The sequence below is a fragment of the Pithys albifrons genome, chromosome 3, assembly GCF_047495875.1.
Source record: "Pithys albifrons albifrons isolate INPA30051 chromosome 3, PitAlb_v1, whole genome shotgun sequence".
NCBI lineage: Eukaryota > Metazoa > Chordata > Aves > Passeriformes > Thamnophilidae > Pithys > Pithys albifrons.
Window position 1 is genome coordinate 54,793,408 of NC_092460.1, and position 27,343 is coordinate 54,820,750.

General features: G+C 35.8%; 1 protein-coding gene across 1 annotated transcript in view; it reads right to left on the reverse strand.

Moving 5' to 3' along the window:
• Positions 1-27,343, reverse strand: part of CFAP54 (cilia and flagella associated protein 54) — a 106,680-nt gene that overhangs the window by 13,267 nt on the left and 66,070 nt on the right. Inside the window, exons 47-62 of the mRNA XM_071550080.1 lie at positions 25,546-25,632; positions 24,375-24,497; positions 23,349-23,402; positions 21,860-22,076; positions 21,427-21,521; positions 19,778-19,947; positions 13,516-13,618; positions 11,949-12,087; positions 10,697-10,854; positions 10,318-10,503; positions 8,224-8,350; positions 6,617-6,772; positions 5,447-5,555; positions 2,874-2,958; positions 2,048-2,140; positions 1,380-1,521 (exon numbers count right to left, since the gene is read on the reverse strand). Of these exons, the coding sequence (XP_071406181.1) occupies positions 1,380-1,521; positions 2,048-2,140; positions 2,874-2,958; positions 5,447-5,555; positions 6,617-6,772; positions 8,224-8,350; positions 10,318-10,503; positions 10,697-10,854; positions 11,949-12,087; positions 13,516-13,618; positions 19,778-19,947; positions 21,427-21,521; positions 21,860-22,076; positions 23,349-23,402; positions 24,375-24,497; positions 25,546-25,632 (2,044 nt within the window). The remainder of the gene's footprint in view (positions 1-1,379; positions 1,522-2,047; positions 2,141-2,873; positions 2,959-5,446; positions 5,556-6,616; positions 6,773-8,223; positions 8,351-10,317; positions 10,504-10,696; positions 10,855-11,948; positions 12,088-13,515; positions 13,619-19,777; positions 19,948-21,426; positions 21,522-21,859; positions 22,077-23,348; positions 23,403-24,374; positions 24,498-25,545; positions 25,633-27,343) is intronic.

Here is a 27,343-nt window from a genome sequence, read left to right on the forward strand (position 1 = left end):
CAAAATCTGAATGTCTCTATTATTCCTGTTATTTCACTGTCAGTTCCAAAAGTTAAAATGGCCAAAGTGTTTATAGATGAAAACTTAAACAATGTGTTTCACTAAGGGTTTTACAGGAAATATTTAGCATGCTATGCCGATAATTTCCATTTTAATTTACCTTCCTATATTTTAGCCTACTATTGCTTTTCTACATTTTCTATTCCTCTTTGTACTGGCTGACAGAACTATCAGGAGAAACACCTGCTGCATTTGGTAAAAGAAAAAATGATCTGTAATTATAAACAAATGGAGCTACTATAAAACAATCAGATTGATGGGAAGTCCTAGCATACAACACTTGCTTTCATAAACGAATCAAAACACATATGTTTAAACACTGTACAATAAGCAGACATTGTTCAGCTTTGCCAGTAGGTATCGGGCAGAGAAATTCAGTCTTTATCAGTCACTTGGAATGATTGAAATTAAGCCACTGAAGCAAAATTTTATCATTAAATTAACAGTTCCCAGTTTAAAAATAAATATGGATATTTTGCCTTAGTAGTTTATATAACATCTAGCAATCATTATTCCAGAATTCCTAGTCTCACTGTTGTTTGGGGAGCTTTTAATCAAAAACTTCCATTTCATCAACTTCATTAGCTGAAAAATAAATGCAGAAGTTGGAACTAAACTAGGCAAAGTTCTACCAAGCTAATAGAAGCACCTCTAAATGGTAATCAATTGGACTGTAAAGACAGTGAAAAATTTATTATACTGACTTTGACTTTTAGAATACAGTACCCAGGCAGATAATTTTCCAAGAGTTTGGGCTTGTTGGTTTTGGGGGCTTTTGTTGTTTTGGTTTGTTTTGTTTTTTTCTTGTGGGGGGATAATGAGGAAGGAGAAACAAGCTATTTAACACCAATATCTCCTTGCAAAATCAAGAGTAAAACCACAAATCTCTAAGGGAAAGCTAATATACCTAGGGGAAAAAATTGGTTATAAGTCAGTGTTCGCAGAGAAAAAGCTGTGATGACTGATATGGGGCCCAAGACCCACTTTAGAAGTCCGGGGAAGTCCTGCAACAAAGAACCATCTGTGTTTCAAAAATTATGGTAGTATGTGCACTCTGCCTTTCTGAGCCACAGTATACAAACAATGATTTTTTTCTTGACAAATTGAACACATGCATAGGCTGATATTTAAACACCCATGAGATCTCTACTTAATATTTTGTACTGCTATGCAGGATGAGAATTTTGCTTTTACTTTCCAAAATTCAATTATGATTTTTCAAAACTGAAAAGTAGATATTAAATGTATTACCAGATGACATGGCATAAATAGCTTATTAGTTATTTAATGTTCTGATATTGCTAGGTATAAAGGAATACCAGATACAAAATCTCTGTATGAAGAAAGAAGATCCATAGAAGCAAATTCTGGGATTTTCTGTTGGACTTCATCCTTCATGCTGTGTTCTTTAACACTCTTCATTCCAATTAATAGCTGAGAAACAAGCACAGCTTCACTGACCTAAGAATAATATTTATTTTATTCAGAACCAGTTCACTACAATATTTATATAGATTTAAAAATCTTAGAAGTAGAAAGATAATGACAAAAATTTAATTATTAAACATATATTTAAAAGTCAGGGAAATGCTCTATTTCTTTCTGACATACAGTACACATTATACTTACATAAATCATTACTGCTGACATCTTAATTACTACCTAAGTGATTTCAAACCAGATATCCTCATCTGGATGCCACTGATGTCTACCCACATGTCAAATACATGTGCACACATATCTAGTTGTGTGCTGTTTTATTTGCACTGAATCCACATTGAGTTAAACAGAGTCAGATCTGTCCAAGAGAGATTAAACACGCCATTCAGACTTCCATTTTAATTTCCTCAAATAAGAGCTAGGCCAGAAATTTCAGGAAACCTTAACACTTGTTTTGTTTGCACTGTCTTGTTTGCTTGTGCAAGTAGCGTAAGATGAAATTTAAAAAAAAACAAAAAACATCACCTCTTCAGAACATTTCACCAACCTGTGTAGCAGCTCTTATTGCAATCCAGGCTCGTACTTTGTAGACTTCCGATTTCAAAGCCTCCTCAGAAGAAGACAGTTCTCCAGAAGAGGTCTAAAATTATACACCAGTTCATAATTAGGATTCTATTATAGGAAAATATTTTAAACATAGAAAAAATCCTCCTACTTAATAATTGTCTTATTTGGAAGTTTTAAAATGGGCATTTATTGTAAATCCATGGATTAATTGCTAAAAATAAAAAAAATTATCCAGAGCATACTAATTGGCTTCCCCTGAAATAATTTTCTCAGAGCAGCTCATACTATGACCACTACTGTATATAGTTTTGCTATCATTTTCCCCTTTTTGGAATCTTAATTACCTCTTTTCTCTAATATTACATATTTTGCTTTCCATCTATGGCTTGTAGGAACTTAAACGTGGTTAAAGACATGTATTTCTCATGCTGTCAGTCATATTTTTATGGAAAAATTGAAATCTGGTAAAGTACAAAATGAGCATTTAAAAAACCAAGCCTGAATGTTATGTTTTCTTTGCAAGGTACAAATTAATTAATGCATAATTGGAAGTGAAAACATTGTTAGTTCTGTGTCTTTCAATCTTATATAGAAAAATATTAAAACATTATCAGTCAGTGTAATAAACATCAAACAAGATCAGACTCTACTATGTGATTTGTTTGTCTGATTTTTCTAGGAGGATTTTCAGCATCGGTATGATTTTCAACTCACTGAAAATAATTATATGGCAAGATGCACAGTGTTCTAGCAGAAATACTTATCCTGCTTTGAAGAAACCACAACTCAAAAGATAGAAAACATACATTTGATCTGGAAGGCAGATCCTCATTATTTGTGGCAAAATGCAAATATAGTAGTGCTATTTCTAGATATGTCTGTCTTATTAACCTGTAAGAAACAGCACACAGAACAATCAACATTACTATTAAAGTAAGAATCACAATGATACAATCTGACTTCTGCATAAGACTAGCCAGGTGGCCTTACCAAATAAATAATTCATTGAGCCCTCATCATCTATTTAAAGTGTATCTTCTTTCAGAAAGCCATGGCATCCTGTTTTAAAGTCATGTGAGTCTAAAACACCCCTACTGTATGCTCAACAAACAATATATTGATTTTATAGTATATTAAATATAATTTGCATTATGTGCAACAAACATTCTCTAAATAAATTGCAAGCATTTAGCATTAAAAGCATCATTTTGCAGCAGAAGTGTTGCTTCTGTAATGTTCCTCTTCCTTCCTCAAGTTAAGGCATATAACCATTGTCCTGGTTTCCCTGAAATATGGCTGAATTTGGATATAGGTCCTCATTCAAACTCTTCCAAGAATCAGCAAAAATACCCACAGTGACCAAAACAGTCATTTGATTTCTCATTGGGCTCAGCTGAGGAACCTTCTTAGTTCTGAGTTCTGTACCAGAATACTTTACATTTTCAGACAGCGCTCACTAATTCCTGCTCTTCACCTATGCTTCCTTCTCTTTTCAGTAGTTTTTACAGTACTATTGTAAACCAAGCAAAAGTCAGAGAATCATAGATTGGTTTTGGTTGGAAGGGAGCTTTATGTCATCCTGTCCAACTCCCTGCAATGAGCAGGGACATCTTCAACTAGATCAGGTTTCTCAGAGCCCCATCCAACCTGCCCTTGAATGTTTTGAGGTACAGGGCATCTACCAGCTCTTTGGGCAACCTGTTTCAGTGTCTCACCACAGTCATTGTAAAAAATTTCATTCTTGTATCTAGTCTATATGTACCCTCTTTTGGTTTAAAACCATTACTCATTGTCCTATCACTACAAGCCCTATTAGAAGTTCTGTCCCCAACTTATTTATAAGCCCCCTTCGAGTACAAAAGGTTGCCATAAGGTCTCCCTGGAAACTTTTCTTCTCCAGGCTGAACAATTCCAACTGTATCAGCCATTTCTCACTGGATAAGTGTTACAGCCCTGTCATAACTTTCTTGGCCCTTCTCTGGACCTGCTTCAACAGATCCATGTCTTTCCTCTGCTGAGAACTCAGTACGGCAGGTGGGATTTCACCAGATTGGAGCACAGGGGCAGAATTACATCTCTCAACTTGCTGAAAATCACTGTATCTGGAGTACTTCTACATTTCTATTCCCTATGGTTTTCTAACAGTCTTTTTATGAAAATTCCTCCTGGCTCTGCAGATTTCTCCAGATCTCCCCTGTGAATTAACTTTTCCAAGCATAGCAACAAACTCCTGCTCATGTAGTTACTATTCTGGACAGAAACATATTGCAGAGTTGGCTGTTTATACAGTACAATAAATTCTGGATTTGGTATGACTTGTGTCAAGCAAAATACCAAAGTCAGAGGGTAATGTTCAGCTCAAGACAGAGTGAATTAAGTGAGAAGATGGCAAATTCTACACTTATTTGGCAACAATTTAGTTAACTTTCTAGTTTGCTAACAAAAAAGAATTTGAGACATCAAGAAACAATTTTAATTAAGCAATCCCATAGATATCACGGGGCTTGTATAAATGAGACCAGGACATTTAGTTCTCTAAAAAAAGAAAGCTGAGGTCCACTGATGTTGCTATACATTCTTTTAGAAAGACAGTAGCAAATTAAATAAGAGTGTAGCAAATTAAACTTGCAAAACATCACCACAGTCCATTTCTGCACTATCTTCCATCATGCTGACTGCTTGTTGAGGTTTATTACCATGCCACTGTTTCTCTTCAGAGTTCTGGTTCATTAACTTAAGTAACAGAATACCCAAACAAGCAAGGTAAATTGCTTCCTTTACACTGTCTGTAACCAGACATGGCACATTATTCATTTAGACTGGTCAAGAAACTAAAAAAAACCTAAAGTCCAATGTATCAAAGCTGCTTGACAGAATTTATTGGCTGTCTTGGCTCAGCTCTTCAGGCATCTTCTACACTGATAACTAATGCCAAAGTCACTGTCCTGATATCTGTTACAAACACATTTCCTATGCTCCTTCTGCCTCTGCTCTTCTGACTGTTTTTGGCTGCTAACCTTTTCAAGCTGGATTTTTGTTATCTGGAAGGGGGCAGACCACTGCTCATCTTCTAAAATACGAATAAACCCCCTGTTTAATTGATAGCTTTGTTCCTGGTGTTGACAGAGAGGTACAAAATTGGAAACAACAGAAAGCTGTAACTTTTCTATAGTGAAAAAAATGCTTTTAAATGTTCTGCATTTGTTTCAAATAATAGAATAAATATATAGTAGCTTCTATATTGCAATAGAGGAAAACTCTCTAAAACAAAGGATGCTACATAATAGAAGTCCCAAACCCAGATCTCAAAAAAACTGTTCAAAAACTATATTCATGTATGATTTAAATTATTTTGAAAGTTGTATAGCTAGCTTCTTACTCATATTTTTGATCATGTTGCTGGCTGAGTTTTATAGCTTCCAACAGGGTTTCAACAGCCTGAGATGACTTGTTATCACCTCTTTCGGTTATCTGGCGTTCCACCTTACCTAAGAAAGAAATACAGAAAGTAGATTTTTAAGATGGTATTATTTTTTTTTTGTAAGACCCAATCTGCTCTTCCATCCAGGAAAGTTGAACAACACAGACATTATCTATTCTCCTCCTGATAAGCAACATCTTTTCCAGTTTGTTTAAAAGGTAATGCACAATGCTTGTGCAACAACTCCCTTCATATAGTAAATAAAATAATCAGACTTAGGAATTGTAATGACCCCTAACATTTACGGCTCCTAACTAGCCACCATTGCATGTGCAGGAGTTAATGCACAGGAACAGGCCTGGTCTGTGCTGTGCTGCACATACAGTGTGGCCTTCAAGGCCTGTGTTGTGCTGTGTACATCCCATAGACACAGGATAAATGTAGCCAGCGTGTTGTAACTGAAGAGCCCCTTGGCAGCATCTTCTCAGTACCAGCGATTACACCACCTGCCCTTTATGTAAAGGTAAAGCAAGAGGTTCTTATCAGAATAGCTTTTTGTTTGACAGTAGAAATGATGAATAGAATTGTTTTCTCTTGAGAAAGTCCTCTAAAAGCTCAAAAGACCAAAATGAGGCAACTTTTCAACAGATGGGGTATATGTGGTGTGCTGCCCTCTGACTGGAAGTGTGTTCAATACTGCACAACTTGGGGTTCTCAGCCTCTGTAGGAATATAAGATTACTGACACTACCTCCTTTTTCTTCTATTGGGTTAACTCCAATAAATGGCCTTTTAAGATATACATTACAGCATCTTGAATGTCTTTCTTGCCAGGATCCTCACAAACCAACATTGGTGCAAAACATAATGTTCTTAATCTCACTGGCTACACGCTTTGATCCCTGATAACATACACATGACTGAAGTTCTGCTGCAGTTTTGAAAATACTTGCAGCATAATGCATCCTGAACTATGCTGATGAGATACTAAATACAGGACAGAGATCTGCAGCTAGACAGTGAAGAATATCCAGTTCTATTTTAGATTTAAATGTCTCCATTTTCAGAGGCCACATGCATAACATTGCCTAGGAAGGCCATCACAATATACGAAGAGGGGTTAATTTACCTATTTGAAAAAGCAGTTCAGCTTCCATATCTAATTTTTTGGTTGCAGATGCTCTGCAAAGTTTCAGTGCTGATTCTAAATGTCTGAGAGCATGTAGCCATTGCAAGGGATCTCTTCTTGCAGCTGTACAAGCTACTTTTTCAGCTAATGTGTTTCCTAAAGAAAAAGAAAAGACAGTTCTTAGTAAATTATTTAATAGACAGCCAATTTTTGCAAAAAGAAACAAATTCCTTAGAAGAAATGCTGCTACATATTTAATGTTACAATCCAATTCCCAAAAATCCAAGTGATTGATGGATATAAATACAGAAGTATGATGTTGTTTCACTACTTTATGATGCCATTAAGGTTTACCTAGACCATCCAAAAGAAGCTCAAGCTACACAAATCAACCTTTTCACAAACTAAATGGAAAAGTAGCAGTAAGCCACTTCATAACTTCATTTGACCTGGCAGTTGTAGCCAAAACCTAAACCTCTCTGAGCATTTCAAAATTCCCAAATTCCTTTTGTACTAATAATTTCTAAAGGCTCCTTTGATGTATTGCATACCTCTGACACTGTACTCCCCAATATTCATCTGTGTTCATACTCATATAGGCTATTCTAAAAATGTGGATTCAGAGACATGAAGTGGTCAAACACGATCATTACTGTGAGCAAGTTTGGCCATGCCTGCACTGACAAGCAGGAAAGCACAATAAAAGAATGGATCTTTAGAGCAAATCAGCTGGTGTTGAAGACCTGACAGTGACAGCAGTTGTATTTCAGAGGGTTTACTTGGGATTACCTCTATTCTAGTCCTAAGGGCTGAATACAAAGTGGTTGGAGTGCACCAATGAGTTTTTGGATCTTATCTTCCTGAAAAAGAATCCAGAATACACTGAGGCTGCTCCACAATATGTACTAAAGTGCAGTAAATGGATTCTAGAATTTGTAGTCTATTATAAGTCAGATCTACCCCAAATTAAGTTTAACAGAAAGAACATGGAGACAATATCCCTTTCCCTATATTTGTTTTACAGCGACAAATCTCAGACACATCTTAAAGGTTATGTTCTGTTAGCATCCAACATATTTCAAAGCTTCAACATGAAGTTATCAAGAAAAGTTGTTAAATGAAAAGAAGACAATGATAACAGGCACTATTTATATTAATGGGATAGAGAATTAGCACTATTACTCCACATGACTGGGTATCATTAGTTAATCCCCATATAACTGCTTCCAGACAGATGGAACATGTACAGGGAGACAGAAAGAATGCTTAGTACAGAAGTGGGAAAAGTATTATTAGCTTCCACTTAAAAAATTTTAACTTCCCATCAGTTTCATCAAGCTGTTACATTAATATTTAAGCCTTTGTTGAATATAGTTCCCATAATTGTACCTTGCTTATAAACATTGCATGGAGCCAAACTGGTGTCTATTGTTGGTTTTCAAAATACTTTATTTGCATAATGAAAACTATGATTTACTGCTTTTACTTCTGATGCATCAGTTTATCTGCTGTTGCATAAAATATGAAAGAAAATTAACTACTGTTACATAAAATATGAAAGAAAATTAACTAAACCCTGAAGTAACAATGACTTGTGTTTTTCTTACCGATTTTCATTTTGACTTGGGCTAACAAGTTAATATGTGGCAGGTAGATATTTTTTGTAGGTAAGGCCAGGCCAGTCAATGTACTGTCTTCTATTTGCTGTTCAATGGGTTCGCCACAAGCAAAAATCTATGAAAAGAGTATGGTAGGTAAAATCAAGTTGCAGACAACAAATTAAATAGTAGTTTGAAAAAGTAACTTAGCCATTGCAAAAGCCTCAAATGTGTTTTGTAACAGCACCAGAGAAGGACTTGATACACCTGAACTCCTTTATTTTAGTTTGTACTTGTATTGCAGAGGACTCTGATGATGCAAATGAAATGATTTCAGTGAACTCTTGATTGAATTTAATAACATTAGGCTTTGGTTTTTCAAAGACAACTCCCTTAAATCAGTCTTTAAGAAATGGATCTCACAATTAACCCAAGCCCTAGAAAGAAACTGTCATGTCTACAAAGAAATCTGACATCCAACAAAGGCCAGAAAAGAAAAAGAAAATAGCATGTATGGACCAGTCAAACTTTTCATTCATGGAGATAAGACGATGGGATATGCTGTAAAATGTCAAGCCTCTTGACAGCTAACAAGTCTCACAATTGGAATTTGGAGTCTGAAGTGATTAATATGGTTCTTTATTACTTAAGGAAATAAGTATTTCAATGGATAAAATTTCTGGTTTAGGAAACATGAGGAAAGAATTGTATCCAAAAATTTTTCTCTATAAACTGCATCAAGAATAGGTAGAAGTGCATATATAATTTTGGATTACCAAATAGGTAAATCATTTAGTAGTGTACATTCCTCTCACAGATTTCACAGCTTTAATTTTTTTTTTATTACATTGTCCTAGTTCAGCAGGCGAGACCAGTTGATCACTGTGGGGGTGTGACCAAAGCTGCATATTCTACACCCTGTATGTTATTTCCTATGAACTGTTAACAGTGGACCATTTGCAGCAGCTGCCTAGGGCACACCTGACCCCACAGGCTGAAAGCTGGGTATGAAAGAAGCCTGTGAGAGAAAAGCTGTGATAACTCCCCTCTGCGGAGTCATTAACACCTTCTCACCCAGCCTGAGGGGTCATGTCTGCTAACAGGCCATCACAGATTCCAAAATATCCCATGACAGAGTTAGATCACCCACTGTGGAACTCCCCACCCCGGGGGAGGTACTGGGCGTACCTGAGGGTATATAATCTTGGGGTTTGGGGACTTCTGGGACCACTTGTCAGATCCAGAGGAGGACCAGAACCTCAACAGGACTATTACCACCACTCTCAACCACACTGTGACTGTCATCTGCACCAACAGGTTTTTCCCTTCCTTTTATTTTGGACTCAGAGGAACCACATGAGGCTCAGCACAGGAGCTAACAAACCCCATTCTGTTCGTGCCGCAGGGTGCTGGGTTATACTTCTGGGCTTTGTGGGTTAAATCAAATTACTCTTTGTGTCATTGCATTTATTGTAATATTTTTATTAAATCGTAACTCTGACTTATAATCTCTCTTGAGCTGGGTTCATTTCTCCTGCCAGTTTTCCTTTAAACCAGCACATACATATTTAAATTTTGACATAGAACTTATTTCTTCATACCACTAGTAACAATCTGTCAATCTAAAATATCATGCTACTTTACGTAGATGATTGTCCTGATTCAAATTATTCTAAAATACAAAGCTAAATTCTTAAACTTGGATGCTCAAGAGGCAGGAATTTAATGAGATGTACATCCTCCCTGAGGTATTGAGTATGAACATGTCCCTCATTTCAGATGGGAAAAGTGAGTGTTCTGCATTTCTTTAGAAGTCAAAATACCTATTTCAGTTTTCACATCTGGATGTGCATTTTGCAAATATTCAGTATTTTGTTATTAATTGTGTAAAAATACCAGACTACATACATGAGTATGCATGATGAGTATGGATAAGTAAGTGGTAAGATGAATTACTGCTTTAAACTATCCTAATCTGGGTAAAACTGATCAGTTAACACAAATAGCCCTTTTTAATAAATTCTTAAAATAACATCCAGAATATATAACTAAGATTTTTGGAAAGATTTGCAAATGCTGTGTAAATCATCAACATATACTCACTGCTTTAATAGTAAGCTCATGTGCCAAAACAAGTAAGTTTAATGGTTTCACTGCAGAAGAACAATGTTCTGTATCCTCTGCTGTTTGCAGTGTTAGTATGTCTGCCAGCAGAAGCATACTCTTCACGAGAGTCAAAGAAGCTGGAGGGGAAACAAACGTATCCTCTTGGAGTAAACTGATGATATCCTGTTTGGACATAAACAACATAAACCAAAGTAGTTACTACTTTTTCTGTCTATTTATGAGGATAAATCACAAAGTGAAAAAAAATCTATTTTAGAGGCAGTATTTCAAGCTTATTTAATGCTGCCATCAGCTGTTCCGACCACACAAAAAATGCATCAAAGAAAAGCAAAGAGTTTCTCCTTTGGGCTCAAACCTGCAGAAGAAGTTTAATGCCTTCCATGGCACGTTTTTCTTGCAGGTCAAGAAGAGCAGCTTGCACCATCATTTCAGCCTGGGTCTCAGTATCACCAAAGGTTTCTGCCTCTAGTATTACTTCTTTTATCACACTTCTGCGCTCAGCCACATCATTTTCTAAAAAGAATATATGAATAGTAAAAATACAATAGAAAATACTTTATTGTGCCTTCTGCCCTTCCTAAGAAATCATTTCTACACTAAAAAGTTACAGAAAATACAACATTATAGATTCCACAGTTGTATGTATGTATGGCCAAACTTCGTGAACGAAGATTTGGGCAGGGCTTTCCCCACGTGGGTGTGCCCTTCGAGCCTGCGCAGTGGATTTTTTAGGTGAGGCTCAGCGTGCGCAGAACTGGCCCCACCGTTTAAGTCCCAAGGTCCATTTGCCACGGCCGAATTCCACAGTTACCATTTCATCAATTCTGTGTTAAATTTACTTTTCAAAGAAAAGCCACTTAGTTTCTAAACTGCGCTCTGTTTAAGTTCATTCAAATGTATGCTTTATATGCAAACCACTAGCATAAATAATAATATATTGTAGATCTATTCTACATATTCAGAAATCTGACTTATAATTCCAAAATAGTAACAGCCTTCAGAGGAATTATGCAGAAGTGATAAAACAAGAGTCTGGCTACAGACTTAGACTGTGACATTGATACTCGAGCGAGCATCGGAGTTTATTTTGAGTTCAGAGAACTAAGAAATGAAAACCATGTTATTCATAACCAAACTGCAATAAATGTATTTTGTAATATGTCACTTAAATTGTTTTAAAACTAATCTGCAACATTTTAGAAGCTTTATAGGAACATTTCACTTATCAGAGATACAAAAAGTGAAAAAAATATAATTTGAGACTTTTAAAATTAGAAGTGCTTAGCAACAATGTTTCTTTAAACAATGATACTTTCTGAATTGCACTAGACCATTTGAAACTGTTACACACAAGTGATTTATGAAAAAGGTAATGACCATTAAATGAACAATAATATAATACTTTCTGTTTACAAGGTCTAGGGAGAGACTGTACTCAGAAATATATTTTTCTTATTGGATTGGATGAATTTAATAAAAATAATTGTTCAGTGATAATACAGTCCCAGAGCTAATGTTAGTATTTTTTATTTTTGAATAAGAATTGTGTTTGAATATGCTCACTTGTCCATTATAATTCAAAAATCTAACCCAAAAAAGAGTAATACCTTTCATATTACCCACACCATGTATCTGTGATACTAGTGCAGTCACTAACGTTGTACGACACCTTAGCCAAAGACGCACATTCATATGGTCTTGTGCTATTGCACTATGAGGCAGTTGAACATCTTCAATGTTGAAGTCCTAATAATTTCCAAAAACAAGAAAAATGTTACTTTTTGAGTCACATACTTTACTACAAAGTATCAATCTAAAATAAATCAAACTAATACAAACATATCACAAATAATAAAAACATTCTAAACAAAACTTTATTTGAAGGTTAAATACATATTTTAATAACAGGAGGACATTTATTTATATATATAAAATAATTTTAACACTTGAAAATAAAGCAGTTTTTTTGTGAAATTCCATAAATACCATAAATATATCTATATACTATACCTCTTATGGAGAATAATTTTTTCAGTTTGGATTTTATTCCTCTCAAACACCACAGAAACACTACACAAAATTCTAAGGCACATAAAAGTCTAATTGTAGAACACAATCAAATCAATTTCTGGTACCTCACTAGTGACTACAAAGAAATTTTTAATTTTTGATTTTTAGTTTTTTGCGTTTCTGGTGTTCAGAAACAAGTATTCATGTAATATAGTACTAGAAGTGTTTGTGAGAATTTCCAGCTCAACTCCCTGTGCCATCTTCACAAATTGTAAACAGTCTTTCTACTACTAAAATTCTGCAGTCCGTATTCCACAATTTGTTTCAGCAAGCAAGCAAGGAATGGTCAATGCACCACTTGCATTTGATTATAGAAAAAATCATCATGATTGACTTGCATTGATGCAAATGAAGAAAGAAACATCTATAGCTCAGTTACTGTCTACAGGAATGTCCTAAGAAAATGTAGGAGCAAGTGTGGAGAGGCAGAAGACCCTGATATGCAACACAGATAGGAAATAATTACATTGCATGCAAGAAAGCCCAGTCTCATTACGCTTTACTAATTACAAAATCTGGGCTCACTGCTCAAATGCTCTGTCTAGGTGAGTCAGTTTGACTTGCTGTGGCGTCTGACCAACAGAGTTTGCCCAGAGGCTTCCAAAGCATAGGTCAGTATCCCTGAGTGCTGGACAACAGCAGGTAGCTGAAATCTTGCTCAATGTCAAACACAGCAATGATGTGAAATGGTCAGCCTGGCTCTTTGAATGAGAATAATCTGAAGTAGGTTTTCAGTTAAAAAAACTGCAATACCTTAACTGAATAATACAAGATTTACACCTGATAGGGGTTTTTTTCTACTTCATGGGTTTTTGGTTTTTTTTTTAAACAAAAGGAGATTTTCGGTGCTGCTATTTAAGAGTATCAAAAAAACCCCACCTGTGATTCCTAACCACATACAAATTGTAATGTTCATTAAAGACACAGTGAGTACAACTTAGGCAAACAGATATCTGAAGAATGTCAAAGATCATTTTCTTCCCAGGTTAATGGTAACCATGTAATGCAAATGACTACGTTCTAGTATTATGAAAATCACCCAACATTTAATACAAGACTTCATATACTAAGAAAGATGAGTTTAAAACAAATATTCACACATACCAAACACTCCCTTTCATCCTTTTCTTCCTGAAAACGTGTCCCTTCCATCCTAAAAACTTTAGCATCTTGAAGAAGTCGAATTGCAGAGAAAGCCAAAGCAACACTGTGATACAGAGCAACATTTAAAAATACTGATTATATTTGCCACTTTGTGTTTTTGTTAAAACAGATACTTCATTTTTTACTATGTCAGAGATGTAAATCAGCAGTTATCAATTTTTGCTTCAGTAGAATAAAAAGATTACACACAGACTATTTTCTGAATTCACAGGCACTACATTATGAAAGTGACAAAACAGCATCAAGAGAAGTTTTGCCTTAACCCAGTAACAATAGATAAACTAACACATATCCTATTCTGTTTCAGCAATCAAAACAGAACTCTACTACAACTTTCAGCTACACACAGAATCATAGAATCATTTTCACTGGAAGAGACCCTTAAGATCAAGTCCAGCTGTTAGATCTAGTCCAATCACTAGATCAAGACCCGTCATGGCATACCTGTCTTCAGAGGTAGAAACCTAGAAATTAGATGTAAAATACTGAAAATTACAATATGTATTAGGAGACTTCTGTTTCACATCCACAAGTAGAAAGGCAAGGTAACACCTTCCTCAAAGCCTTTCCAGGCTATTTGTTAATCCCTCTGTTAAATGCCCATGGCCAAATACTCACAGGATCTTAGTAAACACCAAAAATTCAGCTAGGTGCCATCCTGGCAAAACTTCATCAGTAAGCAATCATATGGCAGTAGTCTACAGACTCCTTCCCCTGCCCCAAATCCTAATTCTTTTCTGGAGTTCACTCCGAACAGCACCTATAGACACCATTAGAACTGATGCAGGATTCAACCCCACGTGTCAAAATACGGTGGGCTGGGAACTCAAAATATTGTCAGGTTTCTTAAAATTTTAACTACATGGGTTTTTTCCTTTTACGCTGTCTTTTTAAAGCTCTTAGATACACTCTTCCATTTTCATTACATGTATAAAAATGTGTATCTATAACAGCAGCCTTTGTGAACATAATTATTTTCATGATCAGAAGACACTCTCCAAGTCAGCATAGTGAGATCTTTTTCATAACAGGATTGTTGTCCAGAGAACACTGTACTCAGAATAGACTGAGAACTGCCAAAACCAATACCTATTTTAATTGCTTTTCCATCTCTAATTGCATATTTTCCTCTACGTCTGTAAATCTCTACTTTCCTACCTCTTCTGTAAAATACTTTTAGTTTGGTTTTGTGGGTTGTTTTTTTTTTTGTTTGTTTTGTTGAGGTCAGCCCACAGAAACATTTTTCTAATAACTCAAAAGTACCAGAGAGTATCTCTACCCCACCATTTAAAAGATTTTTCAACAAGTTAATTGTTAAAAATATATAACCATAAGTTCTCATCTATGCTGGGTTTTTTTCATAGAGACTCTTTTTACATAGAGACTGACTGTATTGAAGCATATGACAAAAAAAAAAGGAATTATGAACACCTTAAAGTCCTTTTTACACTGCTGGAACACTGTGAAGAGCTTTTGATGCAAGAGAGATTCAGGGTTTGTGTGAATTTACTGCTCTTGAGGCATTCTAGACTAAAGGTTGCAAAGGCAAAGATCTTGCACAAAGAAGCCTGAACAAGAGCTGCACTGCTTCTAAATTACTCACATTATTCTGTCAACATGTATCTAACCACAGGATGGATAACCTTCAGAGATAACAGGGTAGTTAAACTCTTCCTGTCATTTCTGATTCTATACTGCTTGCTTTTTTTGTGCCATAGACCTGGATGGATTACACCAATTCAGCACAAATAGACCCCAAAGTAACAATGAAAAACAAAGCTGTTAATATCTTGCTTTTTACCTCTCAGAATTCAATCCTTACGAATCTCCTTCATCATCCCCTTACCTCAGTTTTATTCAGCAAAATGAAAACAGAATAAATCAGTGTTGAATTTTATTATAAGCTTCTCTCTAACAATGGAAAACGCAAAACAGAATTTGCTTATTAAAGCAAACGGACAGTAAGGATAATGCAGTGAAATAGCCCAACTGCTTTTCTTTCTTTTTTCAAGAGTTCTCCCCTGAAACCAGGCATCAAAGGTAAAATTACAGCAAAACCTGACTTTTTTCAAAACGTTGTTTGAGATAGTATGCTTAGCACATCTCAAATATGTTGGAGAAGGTACAGCACCTAAGACTATATACAGGCTTTTAAGAAATACTAACTTAACTTCCTGAACAGTACTGCCTCCAGTTAATTGCTGTTGTTGACAATTAGCAATTCTGAAAATGAGTCTATTTTTACCTACATGCTTATATAAGAATTACATAAGCAAAAGATAGACCACAGGCCAAAAGATTCATATATGTATTGTTTTAAGCAGTAATTTATTCACATAAACAGACCAAGACATATTTAGGCAATTAGAAAGCTCATGTTCTTGGGGCAGGCACCATGTAAGCACTCTCCTTGAGATCAATGGAATTAGTCCTATACATACATACATTTTTTGCAAGACAGAAACTGTAATGTAGAAGCTTCCCTTGATGAAATGGTTGTGACCCTCTTCTATTGTCCTCAAGAGTGATGTGTCTATATATTTCTCTTGACAAAATACACATCCTTATCAGCTGAATCAGAAAGTGACAAGAAGATCAAAATAGGAAAGTACAGCTGACTATAGCAATTTCACCACTAAGTCATTTTGCCAAAAGAAAAAAAAAAAGATGAATTTCTGTAATATCATGCAAAGTTTGATTTATAGGCTGGCAGACAGAAAACATTCAGCTGTCTGAAGATATGTTTCATTTGTATCTAAGGCACATATATCAGCAGTTGCCATGGATGGCAGCAAAATAAAATTATAAAATACGTTTAAAAACCCCAAACCCTTACTTTGTTTTTTGACGGCTTTTTTCCCTGCTGCTGACCACTACCAATACATAAGGCCCATTAAACACCCATCAAAAATTTGAGGGTCACAAAAAATGATCCATAAAATACTTGACATCCATTGAAATCCTCAATATTTAACCAAAAGTTTCCTCAACTAGAGACAATTTATAAATCAACAGAGAAACTACGATTCAACTGTATGGCAAAATGAAGGGTCCTGCACTGAAAATGGCTTTCATACTGGAACCAGTTTAGCAGGGTGAGAACGTGTGGGACAGAACTCTACTAATGAAGGTTTTACCAAGCCTAGTATCAAACTAAGGTTATGCATGAGATATTTCATCAGTCTGCATACTGATCCTTGTTACTAGTATTGAGTTTTATAAAATCCACATCACTCAAAAACATGATGAAGTCACTGTCCAGTGATTGGTTGATTTCTCTTTGACAATGTATGGTAAATTAATCTAATTCAAAAGGCACTGAAATAGATTTATATTTCACAATGAGAGATGTCCACAAATAGCCTACAAGTTCTCACTTCGCATCTTCAGCAATGACATTACTACTCAATCACAGAATTGCAGAATATGCTGAGTTGGAAGGGACCCATAAGGATCATCGAGTCCAACCATTACTCCTGCACAGGATCATCCCCAAGAGTCACACCATGTGCCTGAGAGTATCATCCAAATCCTTCTTGAACTCCAGCAGGCTTGGTGCTGCGATCACACCCCTGGGGAGCCTGTTCCAGTACCCAACCATCCTCTGGGTGAAGAATCTTTCACTGATATCTGATCTAAACCTCCCCTGGCACAATTTCAGGCATTTCCCCCAAGTCTATCACTGGTCACCACAGAGAAGAAATCAGTGCCTGCCCCTCCTCTTCCCCTCACAAGGAAGTTGTAACTGCAATGAGGTCTCCACTCAGTCTCCTCTTCTCCAGCCTGAACAGACCAAGTGCCCGCAGCCGCTCCTCATATGACTTCCCCTCAAGGCCTCTCACCATCTTTGCTGCCCTCCTTTGGACACTCTCTAATGGTTTAATAGCTTTCCTTATATTGCAGTGCGCAAAATTGAACACAATATTCAGGGTGAGGCTGCACCAGTGCAGAGCAGGCGGGATAATCTCCTCTCTCAACCAGCTGGCGATGCTTTGCCTTATGCTACTCAGGACATGGTTTGCCCTCCTGGCTGCCAAGGCATTGCTGACTCATATTCAACTTGCCATCAGCCAGGACCCCCAGGCCCCTTTCCATGGCACTACATTCCAACATCTCATTCCCTATATGTACATCCAAGGTTGCCCCATCCCAGGTGCAGAATCTGACACTTTCCATTGTTAAACTTCCTATGGTTGGTGATTGCCCAGGCCTCTAATTTCTTGAGGTCTCTCTGCAGGGCCTCCCTGCCTTCGAGGGAATCAACAGCTCCTCCCAGTTTTGTGCCATCTGCAAACTTGCTTAGCATGCCTTCCAGTCCTGTGTCCAAGTCATTTATGAAGATGTTGAAGAGCACAGGGCCCAACATAGAGCCCTATGGAACACACCAGTGACAGGTCACCAGTCTGATGTTACTCCATTCAGTATTACCCTCTGTGCTCAACCCATGAGCCAACTGCTCACCCACCCCATGATGCGTTTATCTATCTGTGCTGGACAGTTTTTCCAGAAGGATCCTGTGAGAGACAGTATCGAAAGCTTTACTGAAATCCAAAACAATTACACCAACTGGCTTCCCTTGATCACCTAGGTGGGTTACCTTGTCATAAAAGGAAGTCAGGTATGATAAGCAGGACTTTTCCCTCATGAAGCCGTGCTGGCTGTGATCAATGACAGTGTTGTCTTTTAGGTGTTTTTCAATAACTCCCAGAATAATCTTCTCTGTAACTTTACCAAACACTGAAGTGACACTGACAGGCCTGTAGCTTTCAGGCTCCTCCTTCTTGCCCTTGCTGAAAATCACGACAGCATTTGCCAGCTTCCAAGTCAGCTGGTACCTTTCTGCATTCCCAAGACTGCTCAAAAATCACTGAGAGAGGTTTTGCGATGACATCAGCCAGCAGGTTGAGGATTCTGGGATAAATTCCATCAGGCCCCACAGATTTGTAGGGATCCAGCTGGAACAGCAGATCCCACACAACTACAGGGTTGACTGAAAATACAGTCATAACTTCCAGACTTTTGGGAAACTGCTCTCTATTAAAATAACAAACAAAACATGGGTGAAAGACCATGCTGCACATTGTTACTGTTTCCAGTCCAGTTCACAGCACTGTGAAGCTCCTGTCCTTATTAATTTTATTTTTTTTATTGCTGTAAAATAGGAATGCAAAAGAAATTGTGCTACTTGAAAACTATTGATTTGGAGGTTTGTTTATTCACCTAAGAGAAGGAAGGTGGTTTAGTTTGTCATAGAATAAGACATTTTTTGCTAATTGGGTAAAAAGTCCCACTGAGACTAATTTATCTATTGGCCTATTGAATCACCTACCACTTCATCAGTAGAAGTGTTACAGAAATCTTCACCACTATTCCAACAATAAAAAAGGTTCATTTTTTCTTTTTATTTGATGCTTACTGTAAGATTTACTGTACATATTCTGGTGTGTTCAGTCATATTAGACCTAACAAAAATTACAAATATGATTACGTTGCACCTAATCTCAGTCTAGTCTGGCAAATGATAGCACTACACCTCTGTATGCTGTATCTGTTAGACATTTGTACAGTCAAAGATTTTTCCATCTAATAAAAAAATATATAAAAAGAGCTTCACATGAATAAAAATGAGGTATTGTTGAACTACTATCCTTCTTACATGGATTAATGTAAAATTACAGGTATGGTAAACAGAAGAATTCTCCTAGCTAAAAGATCAAAACAGTGTTTGGAATTTAACATCTACAAAGAGTTAATATATTTCTGTAAGTACATGAGGAAGAAATGTTCTTTAGGACAGTAACACAGGGCATTCTAGAACAAAGTAGAAGTCAATAGTTAAGAGATATCATCAGTTAAGAAATACAGTTTTGAAGTGTGCAACAGGTATGAAAATGCATGACCTAACATATCCAGAACTTTAACAAAAACAATGAGCATTGCAACTTTTTGTGTGTTTTTATGTAACACTGTATCATAAAAACAACTCACAGAGAAATCATAGGCAAACAACTGATCATTGTTTAAAAAGTAAAATAAAGAAATAATGGAAAATGAAATGTCCATATATCTGACATTTTTAAATATATTAATGGAGTCTTTACAGATGGTTATTAAGATTTAAAATATTAATATAGAAAGAATTTTTTTTTAATCTTTGGTAATCAAGGCTGTGCAAGATAAGGTTGTTCATAATATTACTTACCTAAAAGCTGCTTGATGTCTTTGCTGAGAAATACAAGCAAGGTCAAGTTTGGCCTCAATTAGTGTTTCTAAATCTTCTGCAGAATACCGAGATATGTCCCCATTGTACTTTTCCTGTATGTTCTGTACAAGATGGCTAAGACTTTCTTCAGCTTCTGTCAATAAAATCCCCTAGAGAAGAACACAGTGTTGTATGATTTCAAAAAATAATTATAGAAATAAAAAAATTCTTTTAAAGTATTTTTTTCTGTTACAGCCTGTTATCACAACACCTTAAATCAACTTAAATGCAATATTCCTTTTCTATAAACAGGGTGGCTATGTGTGTAGTTTTGATTTTCTCACGTTTATAGAATCTTTGTGTTCAAAGCAGCAACATCTGGACTGTGCTTGTACTATTGCCTACATATTGTAAGGCTCAGTAATCTTACTAATTTCCCATTCTTTATCTAATAGCTATACTTGATAATTTTTACTATACTAACTACGCTTAGCAACTTTAAGCAATAAAATACAATATAAGATGCCACAAGAAGTATTACATTCTTTACTAGCTATACTTTGACAAATCCCTGAGTGCAGTATTTATCCTGAAAGCTCAACTATAATTTACTGTCTTTCTGATAAACAAAGCTGTAAGAAGCTGTGAAAAACAAATCTAAAAAGAAGTTAATTATAAATAAAAGCTCAATTGTGGAGGTTTAAGCAGAATTAAATATCAATTTAAAGGTTTATATCACCCAATACCTTTTTTTTGATCAGTTTCCTCAATGAATTCAGAGCGCTACTTAAAAATAAAAAAACCCACACAACAAAAACAAACCAAAAAAATCCCAAAAGAACAGTTAAAGAAAAATCTGAAAAGAAATGTGTCTCTTAAATAAGCCCTGTACAAATTAAATTAATATTTCTATTTTAGTTATTTTCAAGAGGCTATTTTCAAGTTATACCAAAGCTTTCAAGTTTCTTGTGTATGATCTATACCAATTGCCATACAAAATCATCCTCCATTTTCCAGATGTATTTTGTGCATTACTTTGTTTGTAACAATGGACAAAAGTAGATACTTCCAAAGTTGAAGACCTCTTTAAAATAAGAGTATTTCAGCCCTTAATTTTGCTCTTTTTGTAATGTGGAACTGCCAAGCATAGTTTCCAATTAAACAAAAAAAATCCAACCAAACAAACTCCCTTCAAACAATGAAGCTAATAGGCTGTGCTATGTTTTCTTCAAAATAAAGTATCAGAAAAAAAAATGAAAAAATTGAGACATTTCATATACAGTAGAGAATGGATTTCCATTTATTTGTAAAGTATACTGCACCATGAAAGAGACTGACATTCTATAGGTGGCACCCTCTGAAAGGAGATGATTTTATCTTGAAATCCCATTCAGTCTTTACCCTTTATGCTCAAATACCCATACTGAGATCTGATTGGGAAAATATTTCCCATAATTTAAAAAACTACATCAAACAATCAACACTTCATGCATACCTAGTAAATTTACAGTCAAATTAGAAACAGAAAATTCTTGTCACCTTATTCATACCATACTCTCGTCATAATTTCTGTTACACTGAAAGCATTAGCAATGGTTTTGGAATAATATGCAGTTTCTTAATCCTTTTACCCTAAAACCCAAAATTACCTTCAGCATGGCCATATTTAATTCATCTTTACAGTCAACAAGCTTTACCATTGCACCTCTTTGTTCCTTCTGTCTTGAATTCTGATCTTCATCAACTGTCAAATATATTTCAGATACAATTTCAGATAACAGACAAAGAACTAAAATATTTTCAGTAATTTGAATAATATGGCCCTTTTTCTCTACTTACAGTTGGGACTTTCAATATCAAAATAAGTAATAGTGAAATACAGCTCTAATATTAGAGACATTAGCTAAAATCTTGACAAATCTTAATGTTTATTATTTCAATAATGACTGATTTTTTAAGCAACCGTTAATATGAATATTGTTCATAATATGACATACTGATTCATATGCAGTTAAAAGTGGAAAAACCATGCTTGAAACAACATGCAGAATAAATGTGCTTTTACACGATTCTTACAATTACCTTTTACTTTTGATGCTGCAACTTTTCTTGGCTCCATCAAGCTGTCCTCATTATCAGAATAAACATGTTTTTCAACTTTTTCAGGTATATTATTTATTGTGGCAGAAAGGCAAATGATGAAATGAATTTTGGCTAAGGTTAATTTATTCATAATTTGTTGGTTGCACAGTGGCACCATTTTTAAAGACAGACTCCAATTAAATATGTCTTCCAGTACCTACAACAAAGTTAGCAATTGGTTTGAAATTACATATTTTACATTTTTCTTTATCAAGACATATTGTGCTTCTATTAGTAATGACACTTATCAACAAGTAACATGAAAATTATTAGTAACATGGTCAGCTCTGAATAAGCTGCTGTTTTTCTTTCCAAACTGCACCCATTAGTGGCACTTGCTACAGCTTCAGTGACCTGTTTTCCAGCAGAAAGTACATCTGTGAAGCTACAGCTCTTACTCTGTGCAAGTTGTAGTTTTCTGCCTTGTAGGTAAATCTTTAGTTCAGAAATCTCAACTGTAAGGAAAGTCTGTTGCTACAATTCACCCTAACTGGAAAGATTAAACAAGGAAAAAATTATTTTATCGGACTATTCTACCATATTTCATGGAATCTTCTTGCTATTCATTACAGCATCCTTATTTTAATTCAAGTTTAATATTCTTACTTCAGACTAATGAATTTAGAAATTGAAATTCTACACAGTTTTGCAAAATCATAAGGAGACCAGTAAGAGCCACAATATGTGCTGTGCTGTGTTCCAATCAAAAGCTCCAGGTAATGCACTACTTCAAAATGAATTTGAAAGTAGTAAGATCAAAATCTGTCAAGACAGACTTATCATTTCTTTCTTCTAATATCAACTGTTGTAAAAGACACACCAGCTTACTGTAAACAAAACAGAGAAAAGTGGAAGCAAGAGTGTGGGGGTTTAATTTATCAGTTTAATGGTACAACTTTTTCACTGCTAGCTCAATGGATCTGTGACAAGGTTAATAAAAGGAAATTATGAAAATTGAAAAATACAAAATAAGTTATGTATGAATATGTGATTTTAAATATTCCCCAGAAATGGACTTCAATCCCCATCTAAATTAGGACAAGTCTATGAAGACAGCTCTGGTTGACAGAAATTATAATATTAAATTACTAATATTCTCAGTATTTAAACAGGATAAACACCAGACCTTATGTATCACAACAAAATCTGAATAATTCTACTAGTGTTTTGCACAGACAAGTCACACATTTGTGTATTTTAGGTCTCCCATCTGAAAAATGGTGATAATTGATCTTGCCCCTTTCTTAAGAGGTCAGTCATAAAATTTCAAATTTAGGAAATGGCAATCCATTTAGAAGAATATGTTTTCTTTTTACTGGGGCATTTTATAATAAGTATAGTCTCCAAACAAGATAATCTCTACCTTAAACCAGAGAAATAAATATTTATGTATAGCCCAAAGCTTTTAACTCTTTCAAAATTTTTTTACCTGCAAATTTGTAACAGTCATGAGAGATTTTGAAGAGTCAAATTTCTGTAAGGGCTGTAAAATAAACAAAACCAAAAACATGCAGTGTCATAAAATATGAGTATAAAATAAATGAGTTAGCAAAGCAGTAGACAAGTGTAGTGCATTTCCAAATCTACTCAGAACTCTGCAAATACCAACAATTACTTCAGATTCTCTACTTCTGAACTATAACCTCAGACCCAAAAGTATCCCTACACCTTCTATGCCATTACCCAGGAAAGAGGCATAAACCAATAAATCTCCTTGCAGCACATTAGTGGCTAGATATGGAGAAAATCAACCCCCTGCCCTGCGGTGATGGGATTGTCCAGGCTCTGAGAGCAGCAATAGCTCGCACTGCCCATCACCTCCTGAGGCTTCCCCGGCTCTGCTCAGAACCCACATCAGCCCCTGGGGCTCTCAGCCCCCGCCCCAGTGATGCCCCAGCAGTGCTGATCTCCAGCTCCCGACAGCCCTGCCCTACCACGGGCCCTCCCAGCTGTGTCCAGCCAGACCCAGTGGCCCTACCCAGCCATTCTGGGGCCATCTCTGAGCCCAGTTCTCCTCCCCATGCCTGGCCCTCAGCTGCAGGCTGATGTCCTGGCACAGCCTCACCCTGTCTCTGGCCCTAGAGAGGTGCCACTGGGGCTGCTCCAGCTCCACTCAGCTGCCCTGCTCCTGGGCTGGGGCAGTGGGAGTTTGGCCAGTAATGGAGCAAGAACTTTATTCACATTTTTTCAAATCTACATATGAAAGCACATAGTATTTTTTACAGTATTATCTGCAGTACTCACTGTATACAACAGTACATGTTTCAAAATTGATTTTTGTTCCTGTTGCTCAACAAGAGAAATTAATGTTGTTCACTGCTTACTATTTGACCCATCTATTGAAAAAATTTAGGAATTTCTTAGGGATATGTAATAATTTGCAGATATGGAGTATGTGCAGCTATGGAGTACTTGCAGAAAACGGAGTAGTTGATGTTATACTTTTCTAATATACCTTTATTTCTCCAGTAGTTCTATATCCTGCAGGTATTTTGCATGGAATTCTCTCTCCACAATTAAGCAAAGACAGTTCATGAAAGGCCTCTGTAAAAAATCCCGTATCTGTAAGTACTTTAATCTGTGAAAAAAATAACAGAGCCTTTGATTTAAATAATTTTCAATTATTCTTTTTGCTCAAAATAAAATGTATTGACAGGTATTTTTCAAACAGATTTGGCTGCCAGGATGGTACATTAATGGAGAATGTTCTTCAATGGGAAGAATCTTTTACATATCATAGCGAATAAGTGAAATTTCAAAGATGGGTCTTTCACTTTTAAAAACAAATTCTTTAAAATCTCACTCCTGACAAAGAAAAAGAACATAATTCATCTGCTAAGAGCTTTGCATGTCCATCCAAGATCAGCCCCTTATAAAAATCTGTTTCACAGATTTTACTCATCTTAGTCACGTAGTACTCAGGTACTATACCTAACACATATCAGCATTTCCTGAAAATATCTAAAATCAGTAATATTTCAACTCTTAAAAACAGTGAGATTCCTTAAAAAAAAAAACCAAAAACCCCAAAAAAGCAGAAGACCAAAAACAAAACAAAAAACCAACCAAGCCCACAAAAACCCCCACACCACAAATTATTAAGAAAAAAACCCTAAAACAAAACAAACAAGCGAACATTAGCAAAATGTCAAAAATCTGTCCCCAGATATGGTGGATCCTTGTTCCATCACAATAGTGATAACAAATCCAAAAGTGAACATTTTGAATAAACAATCATTAATGTTTTGCACTTAAGAAAACATTTAAAGAAAAGAAGAACAAGATAAAAAATACCAACTCAAAAATTAGGGTCGAGGAAGGAAAACCTCCTCCTTATTAAAGACAGAGTAGAAAGAAATGATGGAAGCACTCAACAGCCTCTGTAGAAAATTAACAGTAAAACTGTATAAATAACTCTGCATACTACCAAAATTGAGAATATAAATAATAATTGCCTTTAGAAAGTAGCCCTACAATCTGTTTTGCAATAAAATACTAAACAACAACTGAACTTTAAAGCATTCTTTTCCATGGTAGTCATATGAAGATTAAATTGACTACATTTAACAAACAGGTGAAATGTTTATTCAAAATACAATGTGTTGTAAAAACGTTTATTGGATTACCTTCAAGATTCTTCCTTCAATACATTTAGCTGTGTCTTTACAAATCTCAGAAACAATATATTGGTACAATGTGAACAATGGTAAAATCTGTAGTAAAATAGTACATCATCTAGTTATAAACATCATCCAGGGTACAATTAGGGAAATACACATTGCAATTACATATCACAAATACAGAGGTAATACAGGATTACTGCTTTGACTGTCACATATCTCCACTACTTCTCTTATGCTCTATGAAAGATGAACGTGCTATAAAGTTTTTCAACTGGCTAAAGCTAACCCCTTATACGCAATTCAAAATGGCGAAAGTGAAGTTTGTCCAACTATTCTTTGTGTTCAAGGTGTGTTTTTTTACTACGTCATTAATGAGTAAACCTACTGCCAATAAGTTGTTATAAGGGATTTCTAAAACTGTCTGCATTTTGATGCCATATTTTTTCAATATAAGTAACAGAAGAATAGAATTCTGTAAGCTTTATAAAATAAACACAATTAAGTCCTGCAACTCTGTAAGTGAAATCATATCAGTTGTAAAATATCTAGACCATGACAAGCCTTATTGACAAATTTATTTGTATTCATATCAGAGTGAAAGCTTTTCTGGGGGAAACTAAAAACAAACAAACAAACAAAAAAAACCCCAAAACATTTTGAAACTGAGTTCTATTAAAGTATACAGACATTGTATATCCTTCCAATATCTGAAGAGGGCCCTACAGGGAAGCTGGAGAGGGACTTTTTGTCAGGAGTTGTAGTGGTAGAACAAGGAGTAATGGGTACAAATGGAAAGAAGGGAAAATTAGGTTAGATATTAGGAAGATGTTCTTTACTGTGAGGGTGGCGAGGCACTGGAACAGGTTACCCAGGGAGGCTGTGGATGCCCCAACTCTGGCAGTATTCAAAACCAGGTTGGATAAGGCCTTGAGCAACCTGGTCTAGTGGAGCAGTCCCTGCCCATGGCAGGGAGGTTGGGGCTAGATGATCTTTAAGGTTTCTTCCAACCCTTAACATGCTACAATTTATTGTTATATAATATTTCAGAAAAAGCAGATTCTTTCATTAATTTTTTTTTATTGAAAATTAAAGAACTTCCAAAATTTAATTTCTGTTCAGCTTTTACATTTTTCTCTGCTTTAAAATGCCCCAAATTTGGAAAATGCTAATAGCACTGTTAGATTTTTGGCAAATTCACTTAAGTTTTCATAATGCAGCTTAATACTTCTGAATTTGGATTAGGAATGTTTGATGAATGTTCTAATTGTACCCTTAGTTGCCTATTGATATTTTGAAGTCATTCAACAAAATTAGTCTTTAAAGTTTTATTTTTAATAAAACTTGAATCTTGATGTATTTTGATTTAAGTGTCAAATCAACTTAGCACCCACCATTCAAAACACTCCCACACAATAAGCATTCAATGGAAATGAAGTTCTCATCCTGCTAAAACTGCAATTGCTTTGACTATGACCTAGATCTATATTCTGCTGGTACAAGTGCAGAATCAAAATGTGCATGGCCACATGAAGCAAGCAGTCAAATTAAGTGCCCCTGCCTCCAGGTAACGATCTGCTCCTTGACGTCACTTGATCTCCCATAGCGAGTTAGATAAATAAGCTAGATAAGTAAGCTAAACAACAAAATGAACCCCAGTAAAGGAGGATGGGAAGAAACAACAGTGGGGAGTAAGACAGGCAGCCTGAAGTTCAAAAAGAAATCAATCCAACAAATGGCTTGCAGACAAAAAAAAAGGTGTAACATCTTTCTGCCTCCTCCTCTCTAACTCCTGTTCCACCTC